The sequence below is a fragment of the Coccinella septempunctata genome, chromosome 2 (assembly GCF_907165205.1).
Source record: "Coccinella septempunctata chromosome 2, icCocSept1.1, whole genome shotgun sequence".
Classification (NCBI taxonomy): domain Eukaryota; kingdom Metazoa; phylum Arthropoda; class Insecta; order Coleoptera; family Coccinellidae; genus Coccinella; species Coccinella septempunctata.
The window spans coordinates 29,852,894-29,877,777 of NC_058190.1; the positions used below are offsets into that span (position 1 = coordinate 29,852,894).

At 34.9% G+C, this 24,884-nt stretch overlaps 1 protein-coding gene across 2 annotated transcripts; it reads left to right on the top strand.

Annotated features, from left to right (window-relative positions):
* The first annotated feature begins 205 nt into the window (after nucleotides 1-205).
* LOC123308505 (E3 ubiquitin-protein ligase Nedd-4) lies at nucleotides 206-24,405 on the top strand. Of its 2 annotated transcripts, XM_044891176.1 has the most exons (17): nucleotides 206-382; nucleotides 573-652; nucleotides 706-787; nucleotides 845-883; nucleotides 936-1,096; nucleotides 2,634-2,784; nucleotides 5,207-5,343; nucleotides 5,483-5,615; nucleotides 9,568-9,792; nucleotides 16,555-16,894; nucleotides 19,452-19,576; nucleotides 19,796-20,028; nucleotides 20,117-20,238; nucleotides 21,117-21,357; nucleotides 21,490-21,718; nucleotides 22,452-22,621; nucleotides 23,067-24,405. In XM_044891176.1, the coding sequence occupies exons 1-17, from the start codon at nucleotides 329-331 to the stop codon at nucleotides 23,167-23,169; spliced, it is 2,625 nt and encodes an 874-aa protein (XP_044747111.1). In that variant the 5' UTR covers nucleotides 206-328; the 3' UTR covers nucleotides 23,170-24,405. The 2 variants fall into 2 exon arrangements, with proteins under 2 accessions (XP_044747111.1, XP_044747112.1); XM_044891177.1 differs by lacking the exon at nucleotides 9,568-9,792.
* Nucleotides 24,406-24,884: the final 479 nt, after the last annotated feature.

Sequence of the window (24,884 nt, forward strand, 5' to 3'; positions counted from 1 at the left end):
TGGGCTGATTTGAAATATAAGGAAAAATCAATAATGTAATCCCCTCATTTCCTCATTATGTTGATCCAAAGTTGCGAATTTTTCGCAACGCAACGCGAAACCACAAAACTTCCTCTTTTTACAGCAAGAAAAGGATTTTAGAGCAAAATAATCGATTATTTAATTGACACATGTGCTCTGTGATTGACACTAGCGATGTTGTGACTTGTGACGGATTGAATCATATCAAGAGTGAAATGTCAACTGTGGAAAGTTAGTTTAGTAAACTGTGATAATATTTTGGATTTCTTTTAAGTTAAATCTATTTTCATAAATCGGTTTGTTACAAATGGCTTCAGATAGAATTTATGGATATTGTCCTCAAGTAGGAGTAGATGGATATGTGAGTAAATTGATTACAATTTTATTTGACATTTGGGATTTACACCAACCAGTTATAAGGGGTTGATAACTTGTTATATTCGGAAATATCCTAATTTCATTATAATACATTTAATCTTAAATAAGGGAATTCATAATTACGCATTCTTCGGTGCGTTATTATCAAACATAAGCATTCATTTATGTTTAAGACTGAGGAACCAACAAGTAAAGTAAGACTAAGAATAATAAGAGGAAAAGGATTGATGAAAAAAGATATATTTGGAGCAAGGTGAGGTTAATATACTTGATTCCCAAAAAAGTAGATGAAACTTTTTCTTCTAGCGATCCTTATGTCAGAATAGATCTGAATACAATAAGTGGAGATGAAACGATTGATGCAGTTCTCACTAAAACCAAAAAGAAGGTAAATGAATAAAAATGAGCATTCATCAAGATTTTATGTTCTCACAATCTGTTTCAGACCCTCAATCCAGAATGGAACGAGGAATTTGTATTTAGTGTAAGTTCACAGTGGAGAACATAAGCCCTTTGTTAATTTTGCTTTTATGTAGGTTAAACCAACAGAGCATAAATTAATACTTCAAGTATTTGATGAAAATAGATTAACCAGGGATGATTTCCTTGGAATGGTGGAAATAAGCCTTATGTCCCTACCTAAAGAACATGAAAACCGAATAATTCCACCTATCAAATATTTACTAAAGCCTAGAAGGTAACCAATTTACTTTTTGTTCCCCATGATAATTGAATTGCTGAATTCTTCGATATAAATTCATTCATATTTATTCATTTCTAAATATTTTCTTGCTGTTTTATTTAATTATGCGAAATTCTTGGGTAGATAGCAACAAAAATTTCTTAAATAACTTACTCCAACCTTCACTGAATACTCTTTGAGGGGAGTTGAAATGAGCATTCAAGCTTGATTACATATATGCAAAAAGAATTAACAACAATAATTACTGATTCATTATGAATATCATGATCAAATTTTTTTCATTCAAAAAATCAGTCCTTCTATTTTGTACTTATATTTCTCTTAATCTTAGTCTCTATCTCATTTTAGTCCTCTTCATCTCCTTTTCAACAGAATTGATTATAATTATAACTTGTGACATCTATTTCGATTAATTTTTGCAATGTGTAATTACTAATTTGTAAAATCTCATTTTATCAACTCTTTGTGTGTTCTGACTCACTCTTGAATCATATTCTGAACATAATTATTTTATCTGCTTGTGCTACTGTCACTTTTCTGATAGCTCCTTTGTCTTTATATCTATTTGTCGGAATTGGACACTCAATTTAATTTTATACATATCTTTTACCTTCCTGATTAGGAAGCATGGCTTCACATTTGAGGGTCCTGAAATTCTATGAAAAAATTTGAGAAAAATACTTGCCACACTTGTGGTAATTGGTAATTGAATCTGAGTAGTTTACTTATTTCAGTTGTTATAATCAAGAATTATTCTGAATGTTTTTGAATTGATCACATTTCTACAACCAAGTTCAAACACTTATGGATTATCAGTATTGGCTGACTAAAACCTAATATAATGTGGTAATTCCTAAGAATTATTGGAAGTTATCATTTCAAAACTGAGGACCATGGTTCAAGCTTATTGTATCTTTACAGTGTACCATAGTAATGACACTGGATGTGGAGATATTGATATTGCAGAATCGCAACTAGGACTAATTTTTTTCCACCAACTCATACAATCTGTTTGATCACAAACAGAAGCATATCTATGTTCAGGTCTTTAGATTGAAATCATGACCACCATGACTTTTTGGACTTAAATTTGGTCTGAAAAAAACCGATGTTTTATGAGAAATTACAGTATTAACGATAATTTTTCTTTTGATGTTGTAGGGTCCAATAATTCTTCTTAATTATGTGACACCATCTATTGTTGTTATGGCCATGAACACTTAGTATATTTTTTAATTTTGGACCAAATTTCAACTTCTGCTTCTGACATTAGGCCTGTTTTGGTTCGCTTTTAGGATGGTTCCAGAACGGTTCAAAACAGTCGCACATTTATTTATTCAGCGTAAGCTCGCGCGTAGCATGCGTGTAGCTTCCCACACCATTGCTGCTCCACTACTTTGAACCGATTCGGAACCGCCTCAAGTGCGAACCAAAACAAAGCTACTGTTGTATGATTACTATATATTAGCTCAGTATTATGTATAAGAAATTAGGTTTGGGCTTCATGACATTAAATCACGTGAATTTTTAGTGCCAGATCAAGAGTCAAAGGGTATCTGGAAATTTATCATGCATTCTTTCCTGATAGTCCAGAAGTTGCTCCACCATCTGGAGAAAGTTCGATGGATTCAACAGAGAGGGAATGGGAGATCATACATGATGGAAGGGAAGAAAGTGCAGCTGTACGTAATTCTAATATTCCCTTATTTGTATTCATTACAATACTTTTTTCAAACTAAATCTCGTCCATTTGATTACAAGATTATTGTATAATATATCTATGTACATTTGAAGTGGATCAGAGGATCGGTAGATTCAATACATTGGCTTCGACCCAGAAGATTTATAAGCTCTGGAAGACGGCGCTTCGTGAGTTCATGAAAACTCTTTTTAAAACACCAAAAAATCTGCGTTTTTTGATGTGAAGAAACAACCAAATACCAACCAAAATGGACACCAGGTGGCGCACCGTACAGTAAATAGTAAAAAAAGGAATATACCTATTTGTGAATTGGAGAAATCTATTGAAGAAACGGCTAGCGTTTCGTCGAGGATAAACTCTCAAATTATCGCGTTTTTTGCGAAAAAAAAATTTTCTCTTTCATAACTTGAAATGAAATCGTTTGAAAAGTACCCCCTTCATGACGGGTGAAATATTTCTAAAAAGCGACTCGAAACTCCGGTAAATTTGAAAAAAATCGAAACCAGCCAGATCGAATCTGACGAAAAAACGATTCTGACTCAAAAACCATTTTTCCGATTTTCATCAAAATCAGTAGGCTGCTTAGCATAATGCTGCTAAAATTGACCTTCAGAATAACTAGCTACATCTGTGACAGTACATATCTGTGGATCTTAACAGAATTGTATTCTGCCAAGGTACTCAATTTTTCAAATTTCATAGATACTTTTAAATTTTAACATCAAAATACTCGAAAATGGCGCTTTGTACAGGGTATCCCAAATTGCTTGATTTTGGCTGTTTCTGGTACTTCTAGGCTAGATAGGTAAAAACGTTGAAAGGAGTCCTGGGCTCGATTTTCGTGAAAATTCCATAACTGAAAACCGTTTAACGATATCTTTATTTGTCTTGAAGATATGACCAAATTTGGATATTTTGTCGATATCGAAAATGTGCCGTATCTTCTTTATTTAAAAAAATTTGAATATATTATCGTATTTCCAATGAAAAAGTGGCTGTAGAAAGTTTTTACCCTTTTCAGATATTTTCGATAATAAAGAACTTACGGTACATTTTCGAAATCGACAAAATAACAAAATTTGGTCATATCTTCAAGACAAATGAAGATATCGTGAAACGGTTTTCAGTTATGGACTTTCACGAAAATCGAGCCCAGGACTCCTTTCAACGTTTTTACCTATTAAGTCTGGAAGTACCGGAAACAGCCAAAATCAAACAATTTGGGATACCCTGTACAAGAAAATATAAGTAATACTTTTATTTCATAAAATGTTCAAATATTCATTAGATAGCGTCGCAAGAGCTGGTTTATTTGATTTTTTGGTATTTTCATGGTACGTAATGATCATAATGAGAAAACTGGAAGACGTGGATGATATCGAACAAGATTCATCAAATAAATGAAAACCTATATGTATTCCGAAATTCATTTCATTCGATAGAACCGTTTGTGAGATAGAACTGAATATATTTTTTTTATGGTTTTTCAACAGCCTGTATCTTTTAAACCGAGCCGATTCGGAACAAATGGTAAAAAAAAGTGTTTTTTTTTTCACTTCAAGAAATATTGTTGAAATATTTGTACGAGTTAAAAACTCACCCTGTATCCTGTATAAGATCATTTCATCGATCCAAATTGAGTCCATTTTGATCAATTTTTAGGGGGAAGTAGTACAAACGATTCGAGATCAAGACGATCGACATTAGTTTCGTCAGTTGAAAAATAGAAAATACCACGCGAAAGGTAATAATGGTAATATTAGGAATATTGAATAATTTTCAGTTATTCCTGAATTTCAGCGTAATTTTGACATATATTATATAACTATGAAAATTTTTGCAATATATAAAAAATTGAATCGCCGATGTCACCCCGCCGCTACTTTTATCGAAATACATATGTTGAAAAACCGCCGAAAAATGATTGAAAAGACAAGTTTTATAGACACTTATGTTCAACTTTTTTTTCCTCATAAAAAACCAACTGAATTGAAAAAAAAAAAATTAAAAGCGTAAATTGAGGACTAGTGAATGCTGTTTTTGAATGAAGATTCTTGAGGTATTACTTTCCCTTAAGGTTTGAAAATTGCGAAAAGTACAGTGTGTAAATGAAGTAAGGAACAGAATTCATAACTGGAAATTCTAACGTCCTGTCAGAAGGACCCGTAATAATAACAACGATAATGGACTAATATAAATTCTGAATTGAGAAGTGAACTGCAGGGAACGTGTTGTCATTGATCGAAAGAGCAGGCAGAGCGGTGTTTTATTTTAGACTAAAATTTGCCTGTCCGAGCGTTCTAACTGAAAACACTTATAACGCAGTTATTAATTCTGTTCCTCACTTTATACTCACACTGTATAACTGAATTGATATTCAAAATTTTTTTGAATGTTTTCAGCCAATATTTACAAATTCGTCAACTGAATCTCAATCGGTGTTACCTCCTGGTTGGGAAGAGAGACAAGATGCCAATGGAAGGACGTACTATGTGAATCATTTGGCCAGAACTACCCAATGGGAGAGACCTTCTGTCAGGTACGCTTTTCATTCATTCATATGTTTACGAAGGTGTTTACTAATATCATGTCTCAATTAAAAAAAAGTGGAGATCAATTTTTTGTGAAAAAAGTGAATGAAAAAAAAAATTAAGTAAATTTTTAATCTTTTATTGAAGCATGAGCGTAGATACCCGACAAGAGGAACAAGAGGAGAGAGAAAATAGCGAAGCTCGTACGTTCCAGAGAAGGTATCATATAAGCGATGAACAGAATCGGGATCGTGGGGACACTACCAGCATTGCGAGCCAGGTATGTGACTATGGCATACTTTATTGTATAAGTTAAGCTTATATTATTCAATGCATGCCTATAGGGACTGGCATGATGCTCTTATATCGGATATGAAGTTTAGTTATTTTCTCATTTACTGAAACATTATTATATCATACACATGAATACACAACATAAAATGGGCAAAATTCGACTTTCAGAAGTTTTCTATTCTACTAGTGCTAATTTCATGTGTCCACTAGAAGTATCTATAGACTGAATGAAAATTTGTCTATTCCACTAAAATATTCTTGGTACTTCCAGTTATACCGTTATACCGTCAAATTACATGAATTGAAAAAAATATGCATTCTATTGCTACCTGGTCATTTCACTGCAGCTCAGACAGTCTGTCCATCTCCTTTATTCTATCCCCTTTCTTGGATTCTCCACAATATTTCAACTATGCTTCACTAATAATTAACCGTTTCCTGTGGTATTTTACTGATTACTGATTGCTGGGTGTGTTGGACGGATAAACCCAAACCTGCCACTGCGACCAACGGTCTATTGTAGCACACAAGCATGCTCAAAGAGCTAGATCTCTTCCTCTAGTCCCATCCTACCCAAAAAGGAGATGATGTCGGAGGGGGAGTGATTCTTGAGTTCCTCTAGGATCATCTTCGGAGAGCCAAAAACTCCAAGTCTGACCCTGTCTGCCGCCGGGCAGTCACAGAGGATATGCTCAATTGTTTCGTCTTCCTCTAAGCAGAGTCTGCAGAGTGGGTCATTGACGATGCTGAGTTTTTTGAGGTGGGCTCTGAGTCTGCAGTGTCCTGTAAAAACCGCTATTATAGATCTCAGATTAGTTCTAGAAAATTCTAGCCAGCGACTGGTGTATGGGCTGGGAGGCACTGAAATAGCCCTATGGGAGTGACGCAATCCAGGACGGTTGCGCCAGTGCTCCAGGACCTTTTGCTTTATCCAGCTGTTGTTTCGGTCCCTGATTAAGGAATTAGAAATTCCTATACTGGGTTCCGGGCCAATAAGCGTTGATGTCGCGCCTTCTCTGGCTAGAGCATCCGATACATCGTTGCCACTGAAGCCAGAGTGTCCAGGTATCCAAATCAGTTGCAGTCTGTTTGAACTTCCCAATTTGGTGAGTTTAGATCTGCATTCAAATACCTGTGCCGAGTTGCATTTGTCTGCCGCGAGAGATTTGATCGCAGCTTGACTATCCGTAAGGATTTTTATTGATCTGCCCGCCCAGCCACTGTCAAGTAAATGGCTTGCGCACAGATCAATGGCGAAGATTTCTGCCTGAAAAGCTGTCGCCGACTTTCCCAGACTAGCACTGAGTTTAGTCAGCGGTCTACGGCTGTAGACTCCGGCTCCAGATCCCTGACTGGTTCTGGAGCCATCAGTAAACCAGCAAGGTCCTTGTAAATAGAAATGCTTGTGACGGAGCCATTCGTCTCTGCTTGGAATCAGAGAAACGAATGTTCCTTCAGTGCTGGTTCTTGTGATTATTTGATCAGTTCTCATGCCCATCACCTCGTCAGCCTACAGTTGGGCCGACAGACGACTGGACACGAAAGTGAGTTTGTCAGGCTCGTTTACGGTAAGGTGGTGGAGCCTGTGGGTTGCTAGTCTTGCCTCTCCCTGGACAAAAATGTGAAGGGGAGGGAGGTCTAATAGCATCTCCATGGACGCAGTTGGAGTAGAGCGGAATGCCCCCGAAATCATGAGGCAAGCCGTTCTCTGGAGTTTGGAAAGTTTGTTTTGGGTTAGAACGCGTTCAGTGCAGGACTACCGGGCGACACAGCCATAGGTGATCAATGGTCTGATCACCGTGACGTATAGCCAGCGGAGCTGCTTCGGCGCTATCCCCCATGTCCTTCCACAAAAGTGGAATTGTGGTATTGTAAAACTAACTTGTGAAATTTCCCCAACCGAAATTTAACCTTCGATTCTAAAACCGGGCGGTAAATTTTGAAATTTCCTGTGGAATATTCTGATGAACTTACTTACGGACGTTATCAATTAACCTAACTATCCATCGTTTCAGTTTCTGAGGATAGAAAGGATATTCTATGATCTATCTGTAGTTAAGGATGAATTTCTCTACCATTAGTAACTGAAACGATGGATAGATGGTTCATTTAAAATGGACTTCAGAAAACAGATAGAATCTAGAGAGTATTTTCTTAGGTTAATACAATTCTCAATTCTGTAACTTTTGTTAGTAGGAAGTTCATCAATTCATAAGGATTATGTCAACTATGATACAAATGTATTGATAAAACTGAGGTTTGAACTTCCTCATGGAAGTACTTAAAAATTTGTGGAGAATCCTAAAATGTAATAAAATATAAGGGTGTTTATTTATTCACTTATTATTACATAATCAATAGAACATTTTTACGGGATCATCCCCATTTACAAATGAAATATTAAGAAGCAAATAAAGCAACAACCATAAGAATAGAAACGAATACAGCCAAAATAACAAAAATCGAGCTGTAACACTTAAGTAAACTAAAGAACATTCATAACATCCCAGCACATGGCGAACACCTATATAGTATGAACACAAATCACTTCAGAAGTTCACTTCCTTTTCTCTTGAACTGACTAAGGCTACAACTAACAAAAATCTAAATATACACCAACTTTGAAATAACAGTTTTCTGGTATAACTGGACAGGAATATTTTAGTCGAATAGATCTTGGGCATTCATTATAATCGAGAAATAAAAAAAAATGTAATTCAGTTTTCTAGTTACTTCTAGTGTGGACACTTGAAATAACTTGTATGTTAATATGTATATTGAACATTGAAATATAGGTACGCCAAATTGCTCGGATACATGAAGAATTGGATGATTTTCTGTTCAAAGAGTTTTCACGTTATCTTTCATATTGGATTGTTACCTATATTTTTAAATTTTTTGGATCTACACCCACACATGAAATGTAGATGCAGGCATTCGAATAAGTCTGCATATTCGTTTTTTATAGTAGTTTATGTGGTAGAATATATTTTACAACTTTTCCCCTTATTTTTCGCTTCACATCAATTTTATTGTTTTTCTATCAATATTGTGTCATCTAATATCACTAATATCATCCCATTTTGTTTCTCCTTCTCCATTCCAAAGGTTCATTACATATTCGATAAATGATTGTAACATCAGAGTGGCTGTCAATTTTTAAATTATACGATACTCAAGAGTTATGGAATATCGGTTGGTATTGGAAATGAGCACTGACCCATGGACTGATTACTTTCAAGGCCATGCACTGACCAAAGATATTTTACATTTTATTTTGTGGGGTATCTCATTTTTAAAATTTGTCAGTTTTGTTTTTACGTGAGATGGGGCACAATTTATAGAGACCCCGTAGAAGTACTTGGAAGCGATTGGACGCTACCTCAAATAAATTTATTTAATTTTGAAAAACCTCATCAACGTTTCAGTCAGTATTTGATACTTTGGCAATACATTATGAGAAACAAATCTTAAATGCTTATATATAAGGAAAAAATGATAAATAAATTCCACCTCTTAACCAACTATTATCTGCCATGTAAGTTTAGGAAATTTTTAACTGATGCTTTGAATAATTTTAAATGTTATTGGCTCTAATGAGGAAATTAGTTTTTTTTTAGCCAATTATCACTACTATTAAAATTTTCTCCAAGCCACCTATTATTTTATCTGTTTTGAAGATTTAAATCTTATTTATGAACTCCATCTCAGTCCATTAGAGAAATTAGTACCCCCTTGTATACTATATTTTCAACTACTATTCAATCAAAACTAATGAATCTAGCGCTGGAGTCAAATCAATTTGATAGCTCTTAATTTTTCTTCTTTTATAACCGATACGAAAAACACTATCACCTAGTCATATATGCCGATCAGTCTTCAAATCATCAATCATGCATGTGGGCATTTTGTTTTGCATGTGACTCCATCATGGGCAGGTCGATAATCTGACCGATGGAGAGACTGACCCCAACTTAAACGCGATGGAAAATCGCGATAACGCAGAAGATGAAAATCCCGTTACTAGCGAACAACACACCGACTCGGAATACAATGCATCGGCCGAGAGCAACGCTAGTAGCAGAAGGGGTTCGGTAGAGTACCCCGAGTTTAGGATACAGTTGAATACGGACGATGGTGGGGAGATGGCAAGCAACACAGAGGTGCGTAAAAATTTGTGTGCCCCGCTTCCAGTGTCTTTCTGTGTACCAATTTACGCTAGCTGCTTGCTTGTTGGAAGCATACACCATTTTTGATTAATCGGGTTTAATCAGTGAGAATTTTCAGTTGGGTTCAAATATTCTGTATTGGGACGATTCAGAATCACAGGGATGTTATAGATAGAGGATGCAAACCTTTGATTTTAAGGTTCGGGTTGCAAGTCTTATTCGGACGATAATGAAGTATTTTTTTATGCAATATCTAACGACGGGTTTCAAATTTATCAATTTGCTCCCGAAAGTTCATAAAAAATAAGTATTGGGATTTTATATTTGAACTGCTTCGTTCTATTCGACCAATTGATCAATTTTCTGAGAAAAGTGCGGTATTATCATATATCTATTCTATATAGATAATTGGGCTTCGAAAACTGAAGCCAGACTGTGTCTCATTCTGATATATGGTTTTATCACAGCCGTCTATAGAGAGAGTACTTCAGAAGGGTGTGATTTTATGAGCTGACAGGAATGAAATAATTTTGCTTCACAATCATTTGAATATTTTCGACCGTACCCTAAGGGCTTGGTCCCACCAAACCTACGCAACAGCGACGCCACAGCGACACGATTTAAACGCGTTCAAAATATGTCGCTGTTTCATAGCTTTGGTGGGACAACATGGTGGGAAAACATGGGATGAACACGAAAGATACACGCTGGGGATATCGGATCGTTGTCACGTCGCTGTTGCGTTGCTTTGGTGGGACAAGGCCCTAACAGTGAGAAATTAATGTATCAATCATAAAATAATTTCAATTACGTATCACAAAACATAATCTGTCCAGAAATTTTAGCCTCTGTAAATCTGAGAGTTCCCCAACATGGGACAAGGCCGGGCAATATAATTCAGATTTGTTTATGTAGAACTGAATATATGTATTCTCCATTGCTCAGGATGTTGAGGTTGGCGAACTCTAGTGATAGGCTCGATTTTTCCACACTTAATATTTCAATATTTAAAAGAACGTTTTCAAATATTTTGTTGAATTTATAAATTTCTCGCACTTAAAATGGGTTGTATTCCGTTAATTTTCAATAAATAAATAATACTACATACCCATTCAGATAAGATAATGAATTCACACCTGTATCATTTCATTTTACACTTTCCCGGCAGACCAGCAGGCATTCTATATAATGCCTAAAAATTGTATACTATGCCTTGGTAAAGTATGGAATGGACAAAGGCATTCTTATTATTTCATACATTGTCTAGAAGACCTAGGCATTCTATACATTGCCTAGGCATTGTATAAAATGCCTGAATTATACCCATTGCCTGTAACACATACACCATGTTTTTGACATATTATCAACACTCAACAACTAACAGCCGTCAGGTCTATATCCACAGAAAAGAGAAGGTTATGGTCGTTCCGTTGCTTTCTCTCTTTGTAGTGTACGGTGCATCCCATTTTGGGTGAGACAGCCAGGTTTCTCGCTTGTTATTCAAGATAGAGCCTTACGGTTTTCACGTTCCTGTCCTACTTTCTTGTGAAACCCAAGTTGGACTAATCAGATTTTGCATAACTGTTTCCGTTTATGAGATACAGGGCGATTTTGGAAATTTATACTTTTTGGACCCTTCCTTTATATCCGAAGTTATTAGAAATAATGCTGAGCTAAAAACTGCGTCTGATACAGAATTCTGCATGGAATCCAGGGGCGTACTCAATATTTTTTTCGGGGTATGATTTTGAAGATTCGAAACAAACCTATATTTTTTTCAATGGAACACCCTGTATTTTGTTACTTCGTTGAATTTGTTATTTTTTTTTCCTTCAAAATGATGTATAATATTATATAGGTATGATGTTCAGAAATGCTAAAAAACAATAAAACATCACATAATGATGATTTTCTGTTAGTGGGCCATGAATTTCCCAAGTTTCAAGAAAAGAATTATTACTTTTGATTATTAAAAGTAATAGGTCATGGATGATGAAAACATCCTTGTTATTATGGCTACTATGCATTGGCAGCATTGTTTTATCAAGTAGGCATTGGAGAGAAAAAAACAAATCTGATCTAGCTGTCATCGCTATAAATTATTATTGTCTTTCAGACACAACAGTCCCGAAGAACTTCGTCAACAGAGCTTTCCAGGATTTACAGAACCGCCCTTTTTTAATAATAAATGCACTCAGCCGTATATTGAAAAGGTTTGTCAATTATGTATTAGGAAAATGGACAGCACTTTGATCAGTTTAACTACTAAGGTATTATGTAATGGTGGAAATTTGTATCAATGATAAATATTTCATTGGGTACTTCTTCTGTATCTAATTTGTATTATGATTTCATCTAGGTAGGTTTTTCGTGTTAGTGATGAGTGTATTATCTTTGTTCGCTTACTATCCTATAATTAAAAATCACAAATGAGAATTATCCAAATGATTCATCTTTTATATAGGAAATCCATGGCCCACTAACAAAAATCATCATTATGTGATGTTTTAGTGTTTTTTAGCATTTCTGAACATCCTACCTATATAATATTATACGTCATTTGGGAGGGAAAAAAATAACAAATTCAATGAAGTAATAAAATGCAGGGTGTTCCATTGAAAAAATATAGGTTTGTGTCGTATCTTCAAAATCATACCTCGAAAAAAAATATTGAGTATGCCCCTGGGTTGTACGCAGAATTCTGTGTAGTTTTTAGCTCAGCATTATTTCTAATAACTTCTGAGATAAAGGAAGGGTCCGAAAAGTATCATTTTCCAAAATCGCCCTGTATCTCATAAACGGAAATAGTTATGCAGAATCTGATTAGGACAACTTAAGTTTCACAAAAAAGTGGGACAGGAACGTAAAAACCGCATGGCTCTATCTTAAATAGCAAGCCAGAAACCTGGCTTTCTCACCCAAAATGGGATGTACTGTACAAAGTAGACACTTTCTGTGGGTATTTCTCTGTTCATTTTCAATGTCTATGGGTTCTAACTCCGTTTCAAACCGATGCGACTCTTCTTCTTATTGCCGCAGCCGACAGTGTTTCCTTCCACTTTCTGTATTTATCATGTTATTGTTCTTGTCGTTCTCAGCAGTACCGCTTTCTGCATAATTATTTTCGTGCAATTAAAGCTTCCTCAAATTTTCTGAAAATTTTTTGGGTATCAGATCCGTAGATGAAATGACAATTCTGATGGTTTTGATATCTTTCGATTTCCACTCTCTCTTCATTTTTTTATCAAGATCTCTATATTTTGATACATTTTCTGCGTGTCTGCTCAATAGGTTGTTGTTATGTGGAATCGCAAAGTCAATGCGGTCAATAAGTATTGCTTTATTTTCATCTGTACTAAGTAGAACCACTAGGCCAGTAGGTCATGAGTCATGACTCCGAACGAGTAGCGCTATGCAAATTCAGGTATTGATGCTTCGATTGAATTTTTTGGTCTTTAGGATTATTTTTATTTGTATATCATTATTACTGTTTTATATATTTGCGGATAATTTATGCCATAACTTGATTATATGATAAAAGTGATTCCAAAAGCTATCGTATTTTAGCGATTTATATTCGGAAGGGTAACACAACTCAAGGAGTTGGGTCCCATAGGAGTTGAACCGAGTGATGACGATATACGATGAGCTGGAGCGGACCAAAAAAAAAAGTTTTTGCATCGTCATTAGTGATGAAGAGAACATATAACCATAACGATAAGTCCAACCACAGAATATCCAGGGTTAGACCACACTAACTAATGCCGGCTACTAACCCGTCTGATGCAGTGGTCATTTAGTGAGTAATAAAATAAATCATAAGCTCCTAGATTAGCAGCTAGACGACGGCACGTGTATAGACTTGCAGGGAAAGTTATAAAAGAAAGCTTGCCATGTGTGACCTAATTTCCTTGATAACCGTCATTCGCTCTGTATGTTAAAGGTCTGTTTTGGTCCAAAAAAGTCGCACATTCTTGTATTCGAAGTGAGCTCTCGCGTGTAGCTTCCCATGCCCATGCATACTTTGAACAGATTCGGAATTGACCAAAACAACATTATTTGTGGACAATTTCGCACTCGGTTCGGCAACGACTACTATTAGGATGTCAGATTGTCAATATCACGTGTATATACTTCAATACATATAAAGTGAATTCTGGGTACTAAAAGAAGGGTTGGGTGCGTATGATTTATTACTCGCTAGATTGCCCCTGCCGCATGTGTGTGAGTAGCTGACTTTATCAACACCACTGACTAAGCCAAACACACAGCTTGAGTGCATTTATTGTAGACTAAGGGAGAGTGCCCACCAAAGTAGCGTAGCACTGACATGGCACATAATATATGACAAAGGCGATGCATAATTTTCAGATATCGCACATCTGAATGAATTCAATTGCGCGAAATATGTCGTTCTCAGTTCATATCTGAAAATAAAATATCGCCTTTGTCATGTATGTGTCATGTCAGTGCTACGCTACTTTGGTGAGCGCTCCCACTAAGAGCGCTCATAATACATCTATCTATTCTGATACCAAAAATTTGCTACTGGTCTACAATTAATGCAGCTGAGCCGTGTGTTGAATCAAAAACACCCGAATACTGCGAAAGACAAGACAGCTATTTTGCTGATCAAGAGTAGGCTGGCCGGAATAGATTTCGATCAGCTGGAATGGGAAGTGCTATACCTATACCGTATTCTCTTAATACTGCATCTGAAGATTTGGCCTTCTATGGACGAATAATCTGAATAATATGTTACGAATTAATTCCAATTCCCAATATTAACGATAGCATAAGGTTTGTTTCGAGGAAGTTGACAGAAGAAATATAAAGACAAAACTTTATATATGGTATATGTGAAAGAACTTCTGATGATCTACCATATATTATATTATCCTTCAGACCATGAAAAACAGTTTGGTTGCATATATTGTAGTACGAAATTCACGCAGCGCCTACTGAAGTTGATCGTAAGGATGGTGAAATGCAGAACTTCTCATTATTTTAGTGGTATTCCCAATAGCACGCGAACAACTGAAATAATGTATTATAGAAAATTTCGTCATTTTCTTAGAAATTACCGGAAGAGAGGTTAAATGAATAAATTCAGTATTCTTGAAGTAGCTATTTCAACTTATTTTCTAGAAAGGGTATTAATTTGAAAAAGGTTGAATTGATTAGTGGAATTTCTCTTCATGAAGGAAGAAGAAGAAAATTTCTTTGCAACAAATTCCTTTTTTTAGTTATTCGAAAGGAATTACCAGTTCATTTTTTGATTCGATGAGATGAATATTCAGCCTAAGAGTCATTAACTGAAGAAACAAAAAATTTACATTACAGTGAAAATTCATCTTTCACTTCATGGGAGAAATGAATGGCTCATGGATAAAAATGCCACGGTCCCCCCTTGTTATCCTGTAATTTTGTTGAACTTTTAGGGGTTCAACACCCCCTCCCAAAATTGGAAAAACAAAATCTGATCTTTGCATACACCATGTTTTTAGACATCTTACATGAAACATAGGCTTATTACTTCAAACTATAAGCAATAGAACATACAATTAGGGTACCTACCGTTCCGAAAATAACAAAACAATTTTAAAGGCTAGCTGCACACAGGTCAAATTCAATAATAAAATAAATTCTTCTCGAAAACGGTTCATCCTACGGATATAAAACCTTTTTTTCTTTTGTGTGCAGAAATATAATTTCTACAAGATTTTCTATTGGAAAATACCGAAAATATCACTAGCAAAAAATATGGAGCATTTCATAACGCCTTCTCCGGTACTATGCGCCACGGCTGAATTTAATTTCAAAGAGGTCCGGAATCCGGGAAATGTACATAATTTCAGCCGTTTTATATAAAGTTTTCATCCTATTTTTGGCGTAGAATATATTATTACATTTTGGGTATAACTTATGCAATGAAAATGAGCGCATAAGGACTACTCTATTTTCATCTTTATTCGACACTTAAAACAATATTTTTTTCCAGTCTTTCTCATACACTACCTTGAAATTGCCAGTTCTATTGGCAATTTCAACAAGAAACTAGAAGATGGTAGAGCCTGTACTTTGTACTGCATAATTCTGTTTTATGGTGTTTCAATTGGCTTTGCTGATTTTTCAAGATTTTATGCTATGAAATGACAAGTCCACTTGTTGATGAAGTTTGTTGTCGCACTATCTCACACATTCACCTATTTTATGCAAACTTGTATGTTCATAACTACTGTGACACATAGCATAGTACTATTACTTGCTGACTTACTGACTTCTTGCTTGGAAAATACTGATTTCCGGGTTTATAGACATAAGATTTTTTTAACGATTAATTATGTATCTCAATGCGATTTCATGTTAACAGTTCCCTTATTAAAAGTATAAAATTATTATTGTTTGTGCCACATATTACGGCAATGATATGTGGCACAAATTATGTGTTTCCCTTGAGTATTTCGGTTTCCCATCTTTTCAAGAGTTCTTTTAGTCTCCGGGAATGGAGATGGATCCAGGGGAGATGGGATTTCTTGTCCCAAGCTTTCATTATGTCAAAGGACTTTTCAGTTATGACGTTCATTAGATATAGAATATCTGTCTGTGATGGGTCTTTAAAGCATGTAGAGTGTTGCTAATTATTTTCCTTTTTCAAATATAATACTCTCATTCTCATTTTTGTGCCTAGGCAGATGAAAGAGGCGCGAACTTATAAATGATTAGAGTAAGCTATCAGCTATTTTACTGTTTCAGAGCGACGACTTGACAGATAGTGGCTCGACGAATTCCTCCCGCAGAGAGTCAACAGATTCACAGACCAGCAGTGCTCGAAGAGCAACATTGGACGCCTTAGGGCAAGGACTTCCCCCTGGATGGTCCGTACAGGTAGCTCCGAATGGGAGGTTGTTCTTTATTGATCACAATACCAGAACCACTTCATGGGTTGATCCGAGGACGGGAAGGGCCAGTCCCATGCCAAATCAGCCTCAGGTGCCGGTTTATAATAAGAAACCAGACGATGACCTTGGTCCGCTTCCGGAGGGTTGGGAGGAGAGAATTCACAGTGATGGAAGGATCTTCTTCATCGACCACAGTGAGTAAATAGATAATTAATAACAATGAACAAGTTTTGTTTTAATCTGAAAGGAGAATAACCTAAAATATCACTCTATAATCTGCCTAACCAAGAAAATATTGAAAGGAGTTGGAATAAGAGATCGGAAGTACTAGGCAGAATATTGGTAGTACTAAGCTACGTCAGACTAGCGCGCAGTAGCGTAGCTCTATGAAAAGAGAAGACGGTACCGAATAATGAGATCTACAAAAGTAGTCGGAAGTACACGAACTTCTACTATTCCAAATTACTTGCCACACAGGGGTCGTTGTGGCTCGGTCAGCCTTTCGAGAACTCGACCATGTAGATCTTTTGTTTTTGTAGGTGTTCACCACTAATGTCAGCATGATATCCGCCTATTAGGTAAATTTGAGTTAATCCAGACTATACGGCTCACGCTACGTACCTGTTTTTGCGAAACAAATTTAAGGGGTGCCTTACAATTATAGGGAGAAACCTTAAAATTATTTTTGACTAGCTGGCCCTCCAGACGTTACCCTGCCATAGTCAGGGTCATTTATGGAGGATTCCTCCTAAAAACTAAGACCCAAGAAATGGATCAATCGAATGGGGAGAAGACAAACGCGTAAACGCTGTCTGCCAATTAGATCGTACTCTTTCTCAGGTATTAGTTCTTAGTAACGCTGTGTGAATCCTCAATTGGTAATTGGATTGAAAAAAAGAGATACAAAAATTGAGTGAGAATAGTATAAAATGTAAAAAAAGTTTAGAAAGATTAAAAGAAATCTCGACTTCGTTAGATGATGTGATATTAAATATCGGGAAAAGAAGTCAAATTATTGAACGGAAGCTAGGATAACTTCAATAAAGAATATTTAGAAGACCCAGTAATTTGATTTCTTTTTCCGATATCACAATGAAAGTTTTTATTATAAGCTTGTTATTGAAAAAATGGAATATCTATATATTTGTGCATATATTATGTACCATTTGAATTGAACATTCCTTTTTTTATTGCACCAACCTTTTTGTGAAATAGTTATTTTCCTATCAAGTGCGGAAAGTGATACTTGCCCGCACGAAACTGCCGTTGCCGGAACGATGCGAAGCAGTTGAGTGCGGGCAAGACACTTTCCGCAAGAGTTAGGAACAATATTTTTTCTACAAGCGCTTGAAATATAGAAATGTATCCATTTCACGAAACAGATCATATCTCATTTGATTAATTCATATATAATGACAGACATAATTCTGCATGTCATTACTATGAGTTTCTCATAGTAATGACCCCTCACCCTGCTAATCCATTTCCGCACGCAAATGCGTGCGGGAAAGAAATAGCAGGCGTTTTTCCCGCACCTTTCGGGAAAGTGACTCTTTGCAACTTGGAATGCGTGCGGGAAAAGGGTTGAACGCGCACGCTTGTAGAAAAAATATTTTCTCTCACCGAAATTTGATGTGAATAGAAAAGCACAATAGACCTTGAGGTCGCAGTGAACTGTAACCCCTTCTCACTATAACTATAAAGCCCAATCGCTTTGTATACAATAATTATTGACTGAGATAACCAATATGGTGGATTTTGATAACGTTAAATCAATTCAGATCAGTTCGGTTGACAAATGAACTGTATTTGTCAACAGTCAATAGCCAGAAAGTGTCAATCACTTGTCCGACTAGAGTAGACTATGCAAAATACACTTGCTTGCGAAATTTGAATTTTCTTAAGTTTTCTTGATTTTCCCCAGCAACTTTTTCTAATTTTTCTTCTTTCTCGAAGTATGATGATGGTTAAAAATTTGAAAAAAATCTGTTCAGCCGTTTTTACTTGATGCGATGTCTACGAAAACATTTTTATTTATAAAGAATGCCCTCTCGTTCCCATAAAATGTCTGCTCAATTTAATTTCTCTCAGTTTTCTGGTCTCTAAGAAAAAATGAGAAATTGCTTTTCAGGTGCTATCTTAAGGGAGCTGTATCTAAGCAGGGGCTGCTAAAAAAATATATGGGACTCATACACTATTTTTTGACAAGGTATCACCCCTATTCATCAACTATTCATTTCGGCTCCTCCATTCAGGAAACAGAAGGAACTGTTTTTCTATATTGTATAGGGTGTTTTTTATGTGGGAGAGTTCCAACTTTGTTTGACTGAAATGCAGCCAGTATTTTCCATGAATTTTTCGGTTTCTTCACGAAAAATTGAAGATTTCTGAAGAATATGTGCACCGAAAATAACGAACTTTTTTAATATTCGACACATAATTTGAAAGTTGTACAAAGTCCCTCTTGAATTATTTAAAGGTTATTCTTTCAAACAACATATCTTACATTGACCCGTGACATGCACAGTTTGCAGAAATTCTCCTTGCTTAATTAAAATGTACATGTAATACATAGATTCCTATGGCCCTTTTTCTGGTATAGGATCAAAATTTTCAAAAAAGTAGAGTTCTGAAATTATAGGGGTGAAATACGAGTACTTGCAATTTGTCGAAAAAAAAAACAGCAATGCCATTCTATCAACATCTTTCATTTGTTTTATTTACATACCTAATTATACTGTAAATTTTCAGACACTCGTACAACTCAATGGGAAGACCCACGCCTGTCCAATCCAGAAATTGCAGGACCTGCTATACCTTACTCGAGGGATTACAAACGGAAATATGAGTATATGAAAAATCAGTTGAAAAGACCGGTAAGAGTAAAACATCAATATGACACAATGTATTTTTTCTGTTCGCGTAGTTGTGTCTGGTAATTAATAGTTCTAGGTACAGGGTACTACATCTTCTGTAAATGCACAGCTTCTTAGCTAATCTTGAGTATATGATAAAGATTCTGGTTAATCGAAAACCACGCAAAGAAGTTATCAGGAAAATTATGATATCCCAGTTATAATTCTTATTATTTTCAGACAAATGTGCCCAACAAGTATGAGATTAAGGTGAGGCGCAGGTGCATTTTGGAAGACTCCTATAGGGCAATCATGACCAGTCTGCCAAAAGTAGATTTACTGAAAACAAAGTTATGGATTGAATTTGAAGGAGAGGTTGGCCTCGATTATGGTGGTCTAGCTAGAGAATGGTTTTACTTGATATCAAAGGAAATGTTCAATCCCTATTATGGTCTTTTCGAATATTCTGCGATGTGCGTGTTTTTGATGATTAGAAAATAACAATTCTAAAAAATTGTTGAAGTGAACCTTGTTTTTGATTTGTGTCTATTTTCTTCACAGGGATAATTACACTCTTCAAATCAATCCGTTTTCTGGGCTGTGCAATGAAGAACATCTAAGCTATTTCAAATTTATTGGTAGAGTTGCTGGTATGGCTGTATACCATGGAAAGTTACTTGATGGTATGTATTGAGTAGAAAAATTTCATATCACTCATTTCATTATTGATGAATCATTATACGCAGATTCATGAAAAAAATTTTAATTGCCGGCTGCCAAGTATGGCATTTCCCATAAGTGTTTGAATTATTGGGTATTTTATAAATCGATGGATTCTCACATTTTGATAGAAGAAATATTTCATCCACTTTTGGATTTTCATCCACTTTTGGATTATTCAAAGATCAGCTTTTTATAACAATTTTCGCCTGATAAGCCTTTTACTTACAATATCTCTTTAAAATTAAAAATTAGCCCAACTTGAGGGTACGACATTTGACTTGAGACAATAAATTATCCCAAGAACTATGTACTTTTGAAAAATTTTTCAGAAAAAAGTTGTTAGGTAGAAAGGGGGAAAGAAAATGAACATATTTTGTTTTAACTCTGACCTTAAACTCAAGGTCTTTTATTTGGATAACTTCCATCATATAAAATCCAGTTGCAAAGATGTTTTTGGAAAACAAATCAACCAATTTTGGTTATTTGAATTGAATATTTCAAAATCTAATCTATGCATATTAACCTAACTGATTGATTTATTCAAACCTTGTTATTACCTCTTTGGGGGTAATTATCCCGAGGTTCATAACACAGGATCTAGAATTTCAGCTGTTTAGTATGGTAACAGATCTAGATCAAAAGCAGATTTGTTACCATAGTAATCTGCCGAAATGATATCCAATCTGATTTTCCTAATAGACTCATATCTCATATTATAAAACTTTGTGAATGAGTCTCCCTATGAATGAGAAAGCATGACATAATCGATAATTACATAATGGCCTTATGGCGTCAATCTGCTTCATAATCGATAATAGTTTTCTATATCTATTTTCAGCTTTTTTCATCCGACCGTTTTATAAAATGATGTTGGCAAAGGCCATCGATTTGAAGGATATGGAATCAGTAGATTCCGAGTACTACAAATCGCTACTGTGGATAAAAGAAAATGATCCGTCCGATTTAGATTTGACATTTTCAGTAGACGAGGAATCTTTTGGGCAGACTTCTGTTCATGAACTCATTCCAGGTGGTGCTAATGTTCCTCTAGATAATTCAAATAAAGATGAATACATCAAGTGAGTTTTATTCATATGTTACATTTCAAATCAGGATGAAGAGAGTTAGATATTCTTGAGAAATATTTTTGATGAAATAACAATATTGATGCAACATCAACCATGCTGCGAATTTCAATTAATTTTTTTCAGATGTATCATACAATGGCGATTTGTGGGGAGAGTTCAAGAACAGATGAACTCATTTCTGGAAGGCTTCAGCGAATTGGTTCCTTTGAATATCATAAAAATATTCGATGAAAACGAGCTAGAATTATTGATGTGCGGTATTCAGCATATTGATGTAAAAGACTGGAAATATAATACAGTATATAAAGGAGATTACCATGCCCACCATGTTGTGATATTATGGTTTTGGAGGGTAAGTTCTGGGAAATTTACCTTTTGTTGAACCTCATCCAGCTGTTTACTTGTTAGTTATGATAACTTCAATGAATGGATAAACTGTGGTTAACTTTGCGCTAGTTTCTGAGGTCTGTTTGAGTGTTCCGAAAACTGTCGGATCGATAACTTGTGAATATCTGAAGATTCGTTACGATAAATGCAGTTGTTGACAAAATCATGTTTCGATTAGAAATTCCATATTTCCTCATAAAATTACCATGCAAACTAAAATGTACAAAATTATTGAGTTAAAAAGGTTTCTTTTTCTATTTCCAATTAATCTTCTGATTGTTTGATGGATAACATTAGAAAGTGGAAACTTCGGCGAACGGGATAAACTATTACTCGTTGAAGGTGGATGTCGACAAAGAACTCCTAGACGTAAAAATTGAAAGAACTGACTTATGTGTTTGTTGCTGCGTTCTACACCTATCTGAGATAAAGCTCCTGCAAACGGAAAGTCAGATAGTTATCGAATAGATAAACGCCCGTCAGTTAACTTAAAAAGAAGTTATTGGGAGTTTAACTTTTCGAGCGGTCTAAATTTACTAGTTATCGGTCCTTTAAGTTTGAATCAAATTGATAACCTACCTAAAAACCTCAGAAACATAGCATAATTGGTAGAGTTTGCGTTCGTTGGTGTGGACACGGCATGCAAACAGAATATTACTGTTTTATTATTGAATGAATCGACTTATGTTCTCTTATAGGCTGTGTTATCCTTCAGCAACGAAATGAGATCCAGGTTATTACAATTTGTGACAGGCACTTCAAGAGTGCCAATGAACGGATTTAAAGAGCTTTACGGTAGTAATGGACCTCAATTGTTCACTATAGAAAGGTGGGGAACTACAGATAATTTTCCGAGAGCACACACATGGTAAGTTATTCAATAATATGTAGTAGTTTCAATTTTAGAATGAGTTTGGCTTTTGTGATGCACTGAAAAATATAAGGGCTGTGGTCCGTATATACACATTTGGTAACCGAAAGTTACCAGAGCGGTTACTCTGGTGACAGATATTGAACTGAATTGTCAGGAATTCGACATTTACGGACCGCCCACTTACTAACCAGAAGAAACCAAAGTGTATATACGGACCACAGCCAAGGTTTTCCACATTGAGTGTGTATTGAACGTTTGTAGAAAACGGATCAATCTGAAAATTTAATGGTATGCTTAGATTGCAATGATATATTTACTAATTTTAAATATTCTCATTGAAATGAGTATCATCCCTTCTACCAGAAAGTTGTAGCAACTTTGTGTACGCTTAAGATTTTCCTTTATCGAGAAAAAATCATTTTGCTTCAAAATTTTTCAGTTTCAATCGTTTGGACTTGCCTCCATATGAAAGTTATGCAACATTGAAAGACAAATTAGTGAAAGCAATAGAGGGATCTCAAGGATTCGCAGGGGTCGATTGAAGTGTTGAACTTGAAGTTTTTTAAAGAACATGTTATTCTGTCCATTCTATTATGAAATTATACCTTAAGAAAATTTTACATCTCATATAATATTACTCAATTGAAGATATGGCGTTTATGTGAAATATCTTCAGGATCTTATCTATACACTTGTATTATGTGAATGCTTTTGTAAATATATGTTTTCATTATAATTATACTTTTTGTAGGTTTTTTAGGTTAACAGGCTGTTGAATGTTAAATATTTATAAAATAGAGGGGACTTCAATATATTGAAGACCCCTTTACAATGACCCAATTGACAAAGTCATGAAATTTTAAACATAACTTTGAAATATCACACTTTTGAAACTGATTATCTCATTTTGCTCAGAGAAAAACGACAAAGTGAGTTATTTGAAAATAGAATACCTTTACTACATTTTAACTATGGTTATTATTCATTTGAGTCCCTTCTGAAATTCAAAATATATTCATAATTTTTGATGAACATCTGAGATGTATATATTTCACATATTATGTGATTAATTGAGATAGAGCGATTGTAAATTCATGAGATTTTTTTAAGAATTCGGGATGTAAATATAGAAATGAAACTCTTAAACACTTGAATGACTGCTAAGATAACATACAAAATTCAGATTCTAATATTTTCATAGTACAAATAAACATAAATCTCTCATTGTTTCACAAGTAAATAGTTATGTATCATTTTTTACTAACATTTTTGAGGAATTCTTTCAAACAAAGTAAGGACTGTAATTTTTTTATTACCTACACGTTGCTCAATAGTTTCGTATCCGATATTTTGAATGATCCACAAATTACCTTAAGTCTGAGATTTTTGAGATTGTTACTTAAATCTTTGCATTTATATTTTGAATTACTATTTCTTACATTTTTAAATATAATATTATTTTAGTAGTCTACATATATTTGAGGTACTCTTAGTGCAATATTTATTCCAAAGTACTTCAAATTATATGAGTTTTAATTTAGTGATATTTCAATTATTTCCATTTGTATTATAATGTTGATATATATTTTAGTTTTATCTGTACTCCAGGTTATATTATGGGTACATTGGATATGTTTGTTATTATAATTTATTTTAAATGAGATTCAGTCTGTTTGAATGGAAAGAGAATATATTAAAATTTTTAAAATCTTTGGAAAGTATGTATAATTTGTACAGCTTATAACAGATTCCAAAATATATACATTTAAATTATTAAACTGAGTCTTATTAGATTTCTATTAGTTAGTGGTTATTTACAATCGTTCCCATATGAGATGCTATCTACAACATATTGGGCAACTGTGGATTGTCGTGCTTCCAAGAAAAACAGTTCATATAATTGTAGAGCCATACTATTTATATTACAAGGGGTATATTGAATACTCCGCTTCCAAAGTGTTGAGGAGAAGGTGAAATGAGTTTCTCTCGTGCTGATTGGCATATTAGCAGTGGTAAGTACAATCAACTGGAGATACCCAGAAATGAAATTAATTTATAAAATAAGTAGAGATTTTTTTAGAGAATGCCCAATTTTGATCCGAGTTTTCATCAAAAACTTATTTATTTCAAATGGGAATCCATAATTTTGTTTTTTCTAATTATGGTTGAACTATTAAAATGTCCCATCCACCCAATATTGACCATTTTCAAGATTTTAACGTCAATCAGCTCATTACCAACAATAAATAAAACTGCA

Bases quoted from the DNA above. Each gene is read 5' to 3' on its own strand.
- LOC123308505 (XM_044891176.1), top strand. From the start codon at position 329: ATGGCTTCAGATAGAATTTATGGATATTGTCCTCAAGTAGGAGTAGAT. The intron at 1,097-2,633 runs GTAACCAATTTA...GTGAATTTTTAG, and splicing joins TATTTACTAAAGCCTAGAAG to TGCCAGATCAAGAGTCAAAG. The intron at 21,358-21,489 runs GTGAGTTTTATT...AATTTTTTTCAG, and splicing joins AATAAAGATGAATACATCAA to ATGTATCATACAATGGCGAT.